This window comes from Eumetopias jubatus, unplaced genomic scaffold, assembly GCF_037043125.1.
Source record: "Eumetopias jubatus isolate StellerSeaLion01/CBP00866 unplaced genomic scaffold, mEumJub1_p1.0 scaffold_12, whole genome shotgun sequence".
NCBI classification, from domain to species: domain Eukaryota; kingdom Metazoa; phylum Chordata; class Mammalia; order Carnivora; family Otariidae; genus Eumetopias; species Eumetopias jubatus.
Genome location: NW_028274818.1, coordinates 67,557,406 through 67,572,704, shown reverse-complemented (window position 1 = coordinate 67,572,704; position 15,299 = coordinate 67,557,406). Strand labels below are relative to the sequence as shown.

At 37.8% G+C, this 15,299-nt stretch overlaps 1 protein-coding gene across 2 annotated transcripts in view; it reads left to right on the top strand.

Moving 5' to 3' along the window:
* The window catches only part of DNAH14 (dynein axonemal heavy chain 14), a 329,828-nt gene that overhangs the window by 159,382 nt on the left and 155,147 nt on the right, over positions 1-15,299 (top strand). Inside the window, exons 38-41 of one of the 2 annotated variants that reach the window (XM_028111778.2) lie at positions 431-521; positions 1,786-1,994; positions 2,949-3,201; positions 14,722-14,806. In XM_028111778.2, coding sequence (XP_027967579.2) covers positions 431-521; positions 1,786-1,994; positions 2,949-3,201; positions 14,722-14,806 — 638 coding nt within the window. The remainder of the gene's footprint in view (positions 1-430; positions 522-1,785; positions 1,995-2,948; positions 3,202-14,721; positions 14,807-15,299) is intronic. The other variant, XM_088017199.1, reaches the window with a different exon arrangement.

Sequence of the window (15,299 nt, the reverse complement as noted above, 5' to 3'; positions counted from 1 at the left end):
AGATGCGGTAGAGCATAATGACTTAGGTACAGGGCTGAGAAGGGCAGACTTTTGCAATAGAAATAATCATTGGAGATGGCCTTGTCCTGATGAGCCTTGAGTATTAGAAGTGGCTGGCTACCGTCTGTTGGGTTGCAAGGCCTGGGCCGAAGCATGGTGCTCACTCCTGTGTGAGGTCTCTCTGTGGAGCCCACTCTGTGCCCAAGGCATTGCTCTAGTGTTTGGTCGGCTTCCCCTACTCTTGGGGGCAAAGAAAACCAGTGCTGATCAGCTGATGATATGGAACGCAACCCTGTTGAGGAGATAAATAATAAAGTCCCCCAGATAATTAAGACTTTCCCTTTTTTATACTCAAGAGAGCATATTGAGCATATAGTCCATTGGAATTGGAACGCGTGATCAAATTAACATTATTGATTACATATTTTAGGTTTTCCAACTCGATTTCTCTGATGCAGCAGATACTGACGTTAACATACTTAAGGAGGAGGGGAAAGATGTTAACATTCCAGGAAGTCAGGGTAAGTGTTATTATTAGAGTCAATAAAGTGATTGATTAACTGAGAAGACAAACTGAACCAAAGAGCTTCATTTCTATCTTTAAAAACATTTTGATTAATGATATTTTGTTCTTGTCCTATGTATTTTTTCTGAATTTGTTTATTTAGAATTTGGGTACTGTTACCACATCCTATGGTATGTTCATCTACAATTCTGTTATAGAAGCGGTAGGTCTCATATAACCCTTTCAGTTTCTAAAGCAACATTAGTATCTTCCAAGAACCAAGTAGATATTAAAGTTAGAAGTGATATTGTGTGGAAACCTAACTAGTGTCGCCTCTGAAGTGGGACTCGAGACAATGTGCCTATTCCCAGGCCAAGTACTACAACCCAAGCGTACTCCTCTAAAAACAATTGCACACTTGCTGTGTGTCTGCAGGGGATGGACAGCCTGTGCGGGTGGGGGGGGGTTCTGCTCCGGAGGAGGGGGCAGGGTGCTGCTGGAGCCCCACCCCCACCGGTGCTTTCACGGCCCATGGTGACCCTCTAGCCACACATTCATGCTGAAAGAGGCTTCCAGAAGTCCTCCATTGTGGTGTGTCCCTTCTTGGGGTTCGGGTTGGGGAGCATAGTCCTTGAGCACAGCAAGCTCCCTTCCAGGGTTTGAAGACAGGCCCCGAGGCGCCTATGTCAGCCAGTCTGGCCATCCACACCCTGGCTGTCTTCCCTCGTCTGCTGGGCTCTCATGTCCTTCGGGCGGCTCACTATTTTCTACGGCCACAGTGACCCCCACGTTCCTCCCCTAGCTTGACCAGTGGGTTTTCTAGACCTGTGGAGCAGGGCGGTGCCTGTAGCAATGGAAAGAGGAGTCAGCGGGGGCACAATGTGAGCTACCTGAAATCTTTTTGAGTCTTTCCTTGAAGGGCGTCTACTTCCCTTTCCTATTTCCCAGAGGCGGCACATCCGCACAGTGTCCAGATGGAAGGGGAAACTCACCGCATTATTATGGAAAAGAGAAATCCGTGGATCTTCTCTTATCCAGAATCTAAGGGCTGATTATACAATGCAGTAATCTAAGAATATTGAAACAATGTTTCGAGAATTACTAACTATATGCTGTGGATAGTTATTTTTATTTAATAAATATTAGAGACTGCATATAAACATATTCGGTCTAGTGTTTTCTAGGATATCATTTTCCAAACGAAATAGAAAATTTGCAAGATTGTAATAAAAGAAGACTGAGATTATTCTCAGTTACCTTAAAAATATCTTTCTCTGCAGACTATGATTGGCAGTGGATTATTTTAGATGGTCCGGTGGATACGTTCTGGGTAGAAAATCTAAACTCTGTGCTGGATGATACCAGAACATTATGCCTGTCAAACAGTGAGAGAATTGCCCTAACTAATAAAATACGACTGATTTTTGAAGTGGACTGTCTCTCTCAGGCCAGTCCTGCTACTATCAGCCGATGCGCAATGGTCTATATGGTAAGTTTCCAAAAATACATTTCTTAAAGAAAATGTATTGTTAGTCATTATCTACAGCATTTCTGATGATTGTTCTGTCGTTGCCCCTGGACTCAGCAGGGTGATCGCAGTGGTTCAGTTTTGTGTCCCCTGAAGCCTCCTAACCCAGAAGTGAGTATGAGCGTAATTCCGACTGCTCCGTACCTGCAGGGTCCGTGTTCCCCACAGCGGTGAACGAGTGCGGCCCTCGCTAGGCAGTCCAGGCCGCGGGCATGGGTTATTTCTCCAGGAGAGAAATGACTGCCCCGAAGCCTTTTTGCTCATGCTCTCTGACCCTCAGACCTCACGGAACCCAGTACCCTGGTGCGGGGGATGGAAGACACCACAAAGACTAAGTTTCTTCTCTCCAGGACATTAATTACCAGCCATGACTAGCCCTGTGTTTCTGACCCATTTAGCTCACCATGGTGAAGCTATATGCTGTCTTTCCCCTCCCCGTGGACACAGGACCTTAACGCTCCTGCCTCCACGCAATCCCCCAGTTGCTTCTAGTCTTGTAAGACTGTGGTCACAAACCACACATCGTTTCAGAGATGGGTCATTCTTTCTTTTTTTTTTTTTAATTTAAATCCAATTAATTGGCATATAATGTATTATTGGCTTCAGAGGTAGAGGTCAGTGATTCATCAGTGCTCATTCCATCACATGCCCTCCTTCATGCCCATCACCCAGCTACCCCATCCCCCCACCCCCGACTCCTCCAGCAACCCTCGGTTTGTCTCCTATGATGAAAAGTCTCTTATGGTTGAGACAGGTCATTCTTTAAGCTATTTTGATCAGTTGCACTTTAACGAATGATGATTCTGAACCATATTTTGCCGGGGGCAGTGGTGAGGTAAAGAGATGGTAAGAAAGAAGATGGACACTGTGTTTTTCTTTATTTACATAAAATTATCTTGTGCTTTATATTGTTAGGATCCTGTTGATTTGGGATGGGAGCCTTACATGAAGTCATGGCTTTTGAAAACTTCTAAAATTATGAGTCAAACAGGAGTGAGTTGTCTTGAATTCATGATGAAAAATAGTGTTGCAGATGGACTACAGTTTATAAAGAAGTATCAGAAACATCAGCCATTTCCTGTCCAGGGCGTAACGATCGTTATAACTCTGTGCAGAATTCTTGATGCTTTCTTTGACTTCATGGGTAAAAATGGAGGCTTTGGAAAATGTGAGTTTTTCCCCCTTATGTTAGTGGTCTTGTATCCCAGCTCATCGATGCCAATTATATTCATCACCTTCTATTGAGTTTTATAAAAGAAAACAAAGGAAGGAACACTGGGAATTTTAAGTCTGTTTGAACCAACAGCAGACATGCACATGGAACAAACTAGAAACCATTTATAAAGGAGCACATCAATAAAGTAAAGTGATATCATATGTTGAAGTGTCACAAGAAAAATGAGTATAAGGAATCCCAAGAGGGTCTCTATTAGGGAAGAATGCTTTTGATATGTTTTAAAGATTCTTAGAGATAGAAATAGTGGGGAAGATGTGTCCAGAACCCAAGGTGTAAACTCTAATCATGCAAAGGTGTAAATGTGGAAAGTGGCATGAGGTGAGAGCAAAAGATTCAGAAAATAGTATAGCATCATGGGTAAAGGCATAGTCTCTGGACTCAGGATGCCTACCTTCAGACACTGGTTCTTGTCCGGCTCCCAACAAGACGGGTAATTAGTACAGGCTCCCAACTCTGCCTCCAAAACACAGTTTGCGATCCATCAAACTAACAGACATTGTGAGAAATCCCTGAGATGACAAGATGTTTAAGGTCCCTGTTGGGGGAGCAGCAGTCCTGAGCAGAAGAGAGCTGGATACCATGGCTGGGAGAATATTTACGTGGGCCCCTCCCCTTTTCACGGCTCTGAGCGGACCATCGGCCTTCCCTTTGCGGGTCAGCACGCCACAGCCCAGCTAGAGGCAGCAGGAACACAGCGTGTTGGCGGTGACACCTGACTAGGTTAAGGAACAGCTACGAGCATATTTCTTCCCACTGCCAATCCCCTTTGCATCTTAAAGTCTACGTGATTAAGAGAAAGAGGCTGCATTTGAAAAAGAGCAGTGTCACTGTGGATACAAGTTGTTAGCACACAACTTTCCTGCCTGAAGAGTGTCCACTTCCTCTCCAGATGCACAATTCTAAATTCATCAGAAGCATAAGCCAGGGAAGTGGGAGTACTAGAAACAAGGCAAGAAGGAGTTAAGAGGAGGAACATAGTAAATGGTTGAATGCTGACGTGGTTAGCTGGATGACAGCTCAGCCTAAGGGTTCTCCCGGATCACAGCGCACGAGGCGCCAGAGCGAGGAAATACCACGTCTGTGTCTGTGTGCGCTTCAGCGGAACTAACTAGAAGTAGTCATTTACATAATATATGCATGTGTGTATGTTTATGTGTGGGTGAGGGTGTGTATTTAGTTAAAAGATGAATAAAAGTTGAAAGTGCAGCATCCATATAACAGAACCTCCAGAAAGAAATTTTTTAAAATAGATAGAAGGGAGGGAATATTTCAAGAAATAATTACCAAGTTGTTCTAGAATTTGAGAAAATATAAGACCTAAGATTGAATAGGAGCCTGGACTATTAAATAGATTAGGAAAGTAAAAACTCACACCTAGAAGTATTATATTGATATTTTGTCATCCAGTTCTTGGATGCTCTGTTTGTGGGACTTTTTTGTTTGTTCTTTCTTCGTATTTCAGGTTGAATAACTTTTGTTGATTTCTAATCCAAGTCACTGATTCTTTGCCACATGCAGTCCCCTGGATAAGCCCATTGGAAGAATTCTCATCTCTGTCATTGTGATTTCTATTTCTAGCATTTCCATTTGACTCTCTTTTTATAGTGCTCAGTGGTCTGCTGAAATTCTCTGTTCATTTTACGTCAGATGTTTAACAATTTGATTGTAGCTGTTTTAAATTCTCGACACCTGGGCCATGCCTGGATCTGTTCTATTGACTGCTTCGTATCTTGGCAACAGGACTCTTTTTCATGCTTATTTTTGTGTCTCATAATGTTTTGTTGAATGCCAGAGATTGTGGGGAAAGGAAGAGTAGAGACAGGTGTATTGAGTTTATACCTGGAAATGGTTACACCTTTTCTTCTGCCAGATTGTTGAGTTAATAGTGGGGAGAGTTGAGTCTGTCTGGACCAGGACTTGGCTTTATTGGTGCTTATAGTTATCTTCGGTGCGCCACAGACTTCAGAGTCTCTGTGCTCCCCCACGTCCCCTGGAGATAGACGGCTGTTGTTGTTACTTGCTGTAAGGCTCATAGTGGGAGCAGGGATGATTTCTAGGTTCTCCTACTCTAGCCTCATTCTAAGGCGGGCTCTGGGCACCTGAGCCTCAGGCCTGGGGTTTCTCAGCAAAGAAACAATTTGTTGTGATTTAAGACTATCTAAGATTAAAGGGAGATTCTAAGGAATTCCAGAGAGAAACAGCCAAAAGGATTATAAGAACAGTTTAACACAAGATTTCTCAACAGCAATACTGATTAAGGGAAAAAATGACTTATTTTCAAAGCATTGTATATTTAGCTAATTAAACATATTCTCAGTTAGGCAAAGCCTGAAAAAGTTTAACACAAGAGACTTAAGGAGTAAGTACTGCAAGAAATGGATTAAGGAGAATTATATGAGCTACTGAAGTTAGATGTGATTAAATAATTTAGTAAAACTTAATGCAACCAAAGTAAGCAAAGAACACTTCTCAAAAGTATTAACATAAAAATTCAGAACAAAATTTAGACAATTCCAACATAAAGTGGATAGGAAGGGAGGAAGTGGGGCAGTTCAAAGAAAGCTGAGAGAGAATGATTATCTGCATTGTTTGAGGAAAAAAACAGAAGCAAAATCTAAAAAGTGACGGAGAAAAATAAACATAAGTATAATCTTAATGTGTTAGGAGTAAGCCTCAGAGTAATAATAAAATCCACAGAGGGACGCCTGGGTGGCTCAGTCAGCTGGGCATCCGACTCTTTGTTTCAGTTCAGGTCGTGATCTCAGGGTCGTGGGATCGAGCCCCCAGTCAGGCTCCACGTTCAGCAGGGAGTCTGCTGGAGATTCTCTCCCTCTGCGCCCCCACTCACGTTTGTTTTCTCTCTCTCCTTGAAAGTAAATAAATAAATCTTTTTTAAAAATAATAAAATCCATAGCTTTAAATATGCAAAGGAATATTCTTTACAACAGAGGGTAGCAAAGGAAACCAAAAGAAAGAAATTTGAATAACAAAAAAATTGATCCAACTTTAACAATGATTACGATAATAGGAGTTAAACTCCCTAGTTTAAAAGAAACTGATTTCAATTTGTTTTGTAGTTTCTATTTTCTTATTTCGAGTTTTTATTTAAATTCTAGTTAACATATAATGTCGTACTTGTTTCAGGTGTAGAATTGAGTGACTGATCACTTATCACACCCAGTGCTCATCACAACAGGTGCCCTCCTTAATCCCCACCCCCTATCTAGCCCATCCCCCCACTCACCTCCCTCCATCAGCCCTCAGTTTGTTCTCTATAGTCAAGAGTCTTTCATGGTTTGCTTCCCTCTCTCTCTTTCTTGAAACTGATTCAATTTTAAAACAAACAAATAGTAACTTTTTCTCTACAAGTATCATCATTAAATCAAAAGGATACAAATGGAGCTGCCACTTTGGTTAAAGAGTTCGGCAGTTCCTCTAATGTGAAACATAGTTACCATTTGACCCAGCAGTTCCACTCCTAAAAAAGACACCCAAAAGAAATGGAAATGTGTCCATGCAAAAAGTTGGACATAAATGTTTATAGCACCACTATTCATAATAGCCAAAAAGTGGAAACAAGCCAAGTGTCTGTTAAATGGGTAAAGGAAGTGTGGTTTATCCACACAGTGTATATTACTGGGCCATAAAAAGGAATGAAACATTGATTACAGGCACAGTATGGATGAACCTTGAGAACATTATGCTAAGGGAAAGAAGCCAGTCACAAAGAGCATACACTGTATGACTCCATTTCTATGAAGTGTCCGGAATACACACACCTTACGTAAGTTGTGCTGCTAGAGGTTGGGGGAGGGAGGAAATAGGCAGTTCTGCTAATGGCTGCAGAGTTTCTTTTTGGAGCGATGAAAACATTCTAAAATTATAGTGGTATTGTCTGCACAACTCTGATTATACTAAAAGTCACTGAGCTGTGCATTTTTAAAGGGGGAATTCTATATTACATGAATTATATCTCAATCTATTATTTACAAAGATGAACATGGAATGGCTGGGATAAGGGGTCGAAATAAGATACATAATGTAAATAAAAAGAAAACCAATCTGTCAACTTAAAATATCAGCCCAAATTTTATTTTAGCATGAAAATTGTCTTAAGCAATTAAAAGATTAGGACCTATTAAGAACATTTAGAGATATATATTCCAGATTATGATATATACACAGCCACATGGAGGGAGGGGGAGAGAGAGGGGAAATATATAAACAACAGACAGAAGAACTAAGTGTTAAATAAGCAAATCAGTAATCACAGATACTTTAGCAGCCCCTCTTGGGAGGCCTCCCAGGTAAGCATACAGAGAAATTCCTACATCCTGCAGCTGAAGGGAAATGAAAGCTCCAGGCCAGGACTTGTTCATCAGAGTGGCCACGCTTTAAAAATGACCAACCCTGATACTCAGGGTGGAAGCATCTGAGCAGACATCACCCCAAATACTGACCCCCCCCCGCCAGGCTCAATTCTCCAAAGTGTGTGTTACTAATAGGTTCAATGCTGGTGGCTCTGGAGACCAGAGCAGACAGCAGGGGCGACCATTACTGAACTAGTCTCACTGGAGGGCCTAATGGAGCGCTTACCTCCAGAAACCAGAAGAATTCAGCCAAGCAAGGGTGGGGGAGGCAGAGATGATTCTCAGAGTTATTAAGATATTAGTAGAATAAGATACTGAGATAAGTTATTAGTAGATAGTAAGATATTAGTATCTAATATATTAGATCATATTATATATTAGATGTTAGATTAGATATTAGATTGTATTAGATGTTAGATTAGATAGTAGATAATGAGATATAAGATAGTGTCTAAGATATTAGATAGTAATATGTTAGGATAAGTTATCAGTAGAATGTAGCATCCCTAGGGGCAAAATATATGGGCAACCAACTAGGTACCATCAGCTTGTATTATGAGCAGAAGTCCAAGATGAGTGATCAGGAGGTGAGGATAGCTGTCTCAATAATAAGTCAGGATCCCCAGCCCATTTCCAAACCCGAGCCAGCTTTCAGGCCCAGAACTCACTGAATAAAGAGGAGGCTGGGACCTTCTGCAATATCATGGGAAGTATTTCTAAAAATAATTACACTGGTCCTTCTCCAAAGGAGACTGCAGCCATTTACTTGAGTAACTTACACTAGGGAGAGAGGGATACTCAACAGTTTTTAGAACTGTTGGACACAGGGTCTGACTGATACTGATATCCAGAAACCGAAGGCATCTTCATGCTCCCCTTGCATTAGAGTGGGACCTGTGAGGGCCAGGTAATAAAAGGAACAGGGACTCTTGACCAAGGTTCAATTTACTGAACTGGCAATTAAGAATTCCACTGGGAATTAAGAATTTAACTTTTTAATGCTATTGTTTAAGTTTTAAAATCTTAATTTCCATTTGTTTATTGCTGGTACATAGAAAAACAATTGATATTTTATACTGATAAAGACATGAGTATTGTATTTCCAATCAGTGTGCATTTTATTTCTTGTATTTGTCTTATTGTACTGGGTAGGACCTCCAATATAAAGTTTTGAGAGCAGACATATCATTTTTTCTCCCAATCTGAAGGAGAAATCATTCATTTTTCACCATTTCAGTATCATTTTAGCTATAGGTTTCTTTCACAGACGTTCTTTATCATGGATAGTGTTTTTTTTTTTAGTTTTTTCTGCATATATTGAGATTATTAAATATTTTAAATAAAGCATTTTCTAATTTCCTTGCTGATTTATTCTTTGTCCTGTGGTTGTTTGGGAATGTGGAGTTTATTTCCAAATATGTAGGGAGTTCCTAGATGTCTTTTTGTTATTGTTACTAATTTCTAGTTTAATTTTTCCTGTTATAAAATGTACTTTGCATGATTTCAGTGCTTTACTTTTATTGAGACTTGTTTAATAGCCCAGAAGTTATCTATCTAGGCAAATGTTCTTGTGCACTTGAAAACAAGAATATCAACTTAGTCTAGTTGATAGTTTTGCTCAAATTTTCTTTATCTTTTCTGAGTTTCTTGCTCCATATTCTGTCGGTTAATGAAAAAGGAGTATTAAAATCTCCAACTGCAGTTGTGATTTTTCTTTGTATCCCTTCAGTTCTGTAAGTTTTCCCTTTGTGTATGCTGAAGCTGTTATTAGGTGCACACATTTAGACTTGTTATCCCTTCTTGGTGCATTGAATCCTTGGTTAATTGCCCTTTCTCTAAAATCTGCTTTGCCTGATATTAACATAGCCACTTCTGCTTTTTCATCAACATCTGCTACCCCGCGTTCCATCCTTTCACTTCTAACCTGTGCTTTTGCATTTGAAGTGCCTTTCCTGTTGACAGACTATACTTGGTTGTCACTTTGTTATCATCTGATGGTCCCTGGCTTTCAGTTGGAGCATTTGGAGCATTTATTTAATATGTAAGGTTATACATTACATAACATATATGTAAATACAGGAGCACTTTGAGAGACTAACAAAATTTATTCAACAATACAAAAAATAACTAAGCATAACTTCTAAAATAACACATGTAGCCACTGAATGGAAAACTGAGTGGATGGGCTAATACTGACATAGTTTTATCTAATGCTGAAAAGGGAATGAGCAAACCAGGGTATAAAAAAGATGCCACGAAGACAGGGAAATTCTCACATACATTTGTTTGGAGTTCCAGAAAAATCATGAGGAAAAGGCTATATGCAAAAAGTAAATGGGTGAGAATTTTCCAGAACTGGTAAAATAGATGTATTCTCAGTACAGAAGGTGAAACAAATCTCAAGCAAGACAAATAAAATGAAGCACTCACCTACATTTACCGTCATGAAACTACCAAGCACCAAAGACAAGAATACATTTGAAAGGTAGAGAAAAAGGACAGATTACCTACTAAGACATCATAACTAGATTAACAAGAGACTTTTCAACAACAAAAATGGAAGCCAGAAAACAATCTAATGTATAATATAGGCCGAGAAAAAGTAACTATTAATGAAAAACAGTGATGATTTGGACAAGATAAATAACAAAAGTAGCTCAACAGATCAATAAGAATAAACATTTTAGTAAATTCGACTAGTTATCCTTATTTTTTAAAAAAGAGCTTGTTGCCTCACATTATACACCAAAACAAAGTAAGTCTCAGGTAGAGTAAAGTGACTAATTGAAAAAAAATGACACTGGAGAACTTTTAGAAGGAAATATAATAGAATGTGTTCATGATATTGAATCAATGATGGACTTCTAATATACAAAATTTCAGGAAAAGATTGGTATATTTTTCTATAGAAAAATTAAGACTGTGTTTCTCAAGCATCAAAAGTTTGAAAGACAAGCCCCAGATTGTAACACATATAACCAACAAAATATTATTAGCCAGGTGTATAAACTATATGGATTAAAAGCTACATGTATGAACACACATGACGCTCCACATACCTAATGAGTAGAATAAGCAAACTGGTGAAGTACATACAATTGACACCACATATATAGATTTTTAAAATCCTATAAAGTGAAGCTGTATACATTTTAGGGATACATACTACTGAAATGATTTTCATTGCTCATGACAGCAATAAACAACCACTTCAGCCTGGTAGCAATGTCTGCAGGAAACAGCTAGTAGAATGTGATCTGAGAGCTGCAGACACAGGTCTGTGGATGTATCAGGAATGCTTCATAGCTCAACCCACAGGGAGTCTTAAAAAACACTTACTGTTCAGGTTTTATATTTTGTATATACTGTGTGACTATTGCACAATGAGTATTTTTTATGAAATGTACAACTCGTACTATGGAGGTAAAACAGATCAACAAAAACAGTGATCAAAATAATGAAATTTAAGGAAACAGGGAAACAGAAAGCATGTTTAAACACGTCAAATAAAATGACAAACAATACCAAATATGTCACTGATTGCAATGAAGATAAAGATTCTCAAATTTGATTTTTCAACCCTACTATAAAAGACACACTTAAATCGAAATGAAGATCGAAAACAAAGTAATGCGGGGGGCCTGGGTCACTCAGTCGGTGAAGCGTCTGCCTTCAGCTCAGGTCATGATTCCAGGGTCCTGGGATCAAGCCCCATGTCAGGCTCCCTGCTCAGTGGGGAGTTTGCTTCTCCCGCTCCCTTTGCCCCTCCCCCTCCCCCACTCATTCTCTCAAATAAATAAAATCTTTATTAAAGAAAGAGTAATGGAAAAGGTATACAAGAAAACCATTAGCTGTACGTGTACATATGTGTTATATGTACATACTCATCTGTATATGGGTTGGCAATAGTAATAGGAGGCAAAAGGAGTTGTAAGCTAAAAACATTGAAGGGACAAAGGAAGGGCATTTTGTGTTGGTAATTGTAACTATCCAGTAAGAAAGTACACAATTATGAGCATTTATGCAATTAACAACATGGCCTCAAAATACTTAAATCAAAAACTGACAGAATTATAGGAAATTGTCAAATCCACAATCATGGTAAAAAATTTTTTTTGGATGATTTGACATTTACTGTCTAATTTTATTGAGAAATAATGACATCCAACACTGAATAAATTTAAGGCATACAGCATGATGGTTTTATTTACATTTATTGTGAAATGATTACTACACTAGGTTCAGTTAACATCCATCTTTTCATATAGATACAATAACAATAAAAGGAAAAAGAAAAAAATTGCTTTTTTTCATAAAGTTTTATTCTCATGGTTTTCCTTCTTTTACCATTTCAACAGATTTGTTTTCTGTTGTCTTTCAGATTTTAATTGTATTTTCCCAATTTATAAAAAAGGGTTTTTTTTTAAGTCAGAAAAAACAAAACATAAAAGAACCAAAAATATTTTAAAGAAAAGTCATAAAAATTATAACCATCCTCATCAGTTCATTTGGTTCTGTGTAATTAATTGTTGTTGATATTGATCTTTTGGTATCGGTTTTATGAATTTGTAAGTTTTTTGATCAAAGTTCTGTAAGTTCTTAGTCAATTCAGTATCAGAGCCCTGTCCTCAGTAGTCTTTTCTGCAGCTCTCCTGGAACATGAAGCATTAGAGGAAAACAACTGTCTCTAAGTGACAAAAGACTTAAAAACAGCTCTGGTTAAAGATCTGATGAGAGTTCATTATAATGCAATTGACAAGGAGATTTGATTATTTTTGTGGTATCTTAATTTAAAAAATAACTAAAATGATTGATAACATTATACTAAGGCACCAGATTTGTAGAAATTTCATGCAATTTTTAGAATATTACATTAATAATATGCGTCTTTTTATATATAACCTAAAGAAAATTTAGTATCACTTTGAGAATGCTTTCTGTGTAATTTAATATTTCAAATAAGCCTAATTAGTTGAAAAATCTCTCTTTTATAGGGAGAGATAGCAAATCTTTTGAAATGGTCCAGGGACCCTCTTGAAAATCTCAAAGTTATTTCAAAGTCAAAAAGACTTCATTTAGAATTTGATTTGGGGGAAGTTTATCAGAAATTTCACAAAGTTTTAAAATAATTGATCAAAGGGGATCATATCATTGTGAAACAATAGTTAGTTATTAATTTAACCAAACTGACAAAGACTTGAGGCAAATAAAAGAAGTTACATAGTTGTTAAAAAACTTAACTCTTATACTACAGAAGACTCAGTTTTCTTAAGTAATCAAAGACCTGATAAAGACAACATGAATCCCCGTAGATTATTTTGGTAAAACACCAATCATTGTTTTCTAGGCAGATTACTTAAAAGGTAAAGAAAAACCGCATATAAAAAAAAAGAAAAGAAAAGAGAAAAACCTCATATAATCCTATCAAGAACAAATCAATAGTCCCAGAAAACTTTGTCTTTTTAGCAGATGAAAGAAAATTAAATTTTAGTTTCACATAAGCTCATTCTTGATATTAAAGCTTATTTTTCTTTAATCCAATTAAATAGAGATCTTTTATAAATTAATTTTGACAATATTGTCTAGATACAGAAAAATGTTACCCATACATGGCGTATGTCCATTCAGATACATAAACATACGGACAGGCACAAGGAGAGCCCCTATAGCTCCAAGAGTAACATTTATCCATGAATCTGGTACAATAACATAAAACTCACTAGTTTATAAATAACTGTTGAGTCCCAGTTGTGTCTGTGGCATATGGCACAAGGGGCTGGAGGGATAGAGGGGAGGCGGGTACAAACGCCACCTGGTCACAGGGGTCTTCTCACAACTACGAAAATTTCCTATAAACGAAACTTAAAATTCTTAAGAAAATGTTTAACCTTACAGATAATGAAAAGAGCATTTATTTGAAAATGGCATAAAATTTTCATCTAATAAGCAGAGATTTTTGAATGGGGAAAACACATCAATAGCTAGAATGTATTAACATGTAAACTCTCACAGAAGCTATTCAAGGTATGAATTGATTCAGCCTTTCTTGGAGAGCCATCTGGCAATATATGTCAACATCCATGTATTTGCCCTAGAATCTCTTATTCTAGGAACTCATTATAAAGAAATAATCACAGAAGTGTACAGATTTATGCACAAGGAGGTTTATTTTATAGCAGCATTATTTATTATAAAACAGCAAGAACCTGAATTCCATCAATAGGAGAACGACTTCAGAAACCATAGTGCCCCCATGTCACGTTTCAGTGAGAGACACGAAGACACGCTTAAAAAACAGGATGAGAAGCCAACTCTTCTTCAGTTTTGATTTGGGTTTAAATTTTAAAATACTGTATTTAAATATTACATATTTATATAAAGGACCATAGTGAAATGCATCTACATTTAATCATTTGTTAACCTATGTGTAGTAGAATTATAGAATGCTAGGTTCTACAAGAAGCCTATATTATTTTAATATAAAGAAAACAAACATTATAAAAGAGAAAATAAGCTAAAAAGAAGAATGAGTAATTGCTCACTCTCTCTGTTCCTCTGCGGCATGCACGACCTGGACAGAACAGGTGGGTGATGGGGGAGGAGGGACATGGGTACAACCTGCCTAGAGTGCACCTGTTTGATGTTTGTTTTAGTAAATTCATTATTTGAAATTACATAGCTTTCTTTTCTAATCCTTCACTTCATTAGGACCCATTTACTATTTAGTTTAATGTACACCACTTTTGGAGGTAGTTACCTGAATGTCCTAAAGTTTTCATGTTGGAACGATCCAACTTACAAAAAAGTTGCTAGATGAGAATGAAGAAAAAAGTATGTCGATTTATGCTTCAAATAGATTAGAATCACTTCGGACAATTTCAGGTACATTCTCTGCTCCTCTTCTCTTAGAAGGGTAACTCCCACTTTGGTCTGATAAGGTACCTACGTGATAATGCATGAAATAAAGATGTTCTGTGACAATTCACAAACGAAACAATGTTGAAGGTTAAACCTCACTAAGTTACCAGGTAAATTTGGGGTCTGTTATTCACTGTGAAAAAAAAAAACTCTTTCCTTTTAGGCGAAGATTTGAAGGACATTTCAACTGAGGAGAAAAGTTCTTCACATTCAAAAGTTTCTGTCGAATTCAAGAGTATAAAAAAGAGGTCAGTTACCTTCATTCAACAGACAGCTGTTTAAGTACCTACTAAGTGGCAGACCCTCAAGCAAGCTCAGGATTACCTGTCAATAAACCAGGACCTTTGTGATTTATAATATCAGAATTCACTTAAGTTTATCTTACCGCAGCTTAAATAGAGCCCTTGTGTATCTAATGCAAGTTCACCAGATTTTGATGCTAAGTAAACTGGATAATATGAATACATCTGTGCAGACTCTGTACATATTTGAGAAAGGAATAAAACTGGCATGAATTTATTTCATGAATCTGCCATTTATGACCTGAGAAATGTTGAGCCAGTTGCTAAATATTTTTAAGCTTTGATTTTCTCATTTAGAAAACTGGAATAATAATGTGATGTGCTACATGTCTAGAATAGGGCCTGGTACATAGTGAGTGCTCAATAAATTACAGAAATTATTAGCTGTGCACGTCTGCCATTTTGCAAAATGGACAGGAGAGCCACTGTTGAGGCCTTC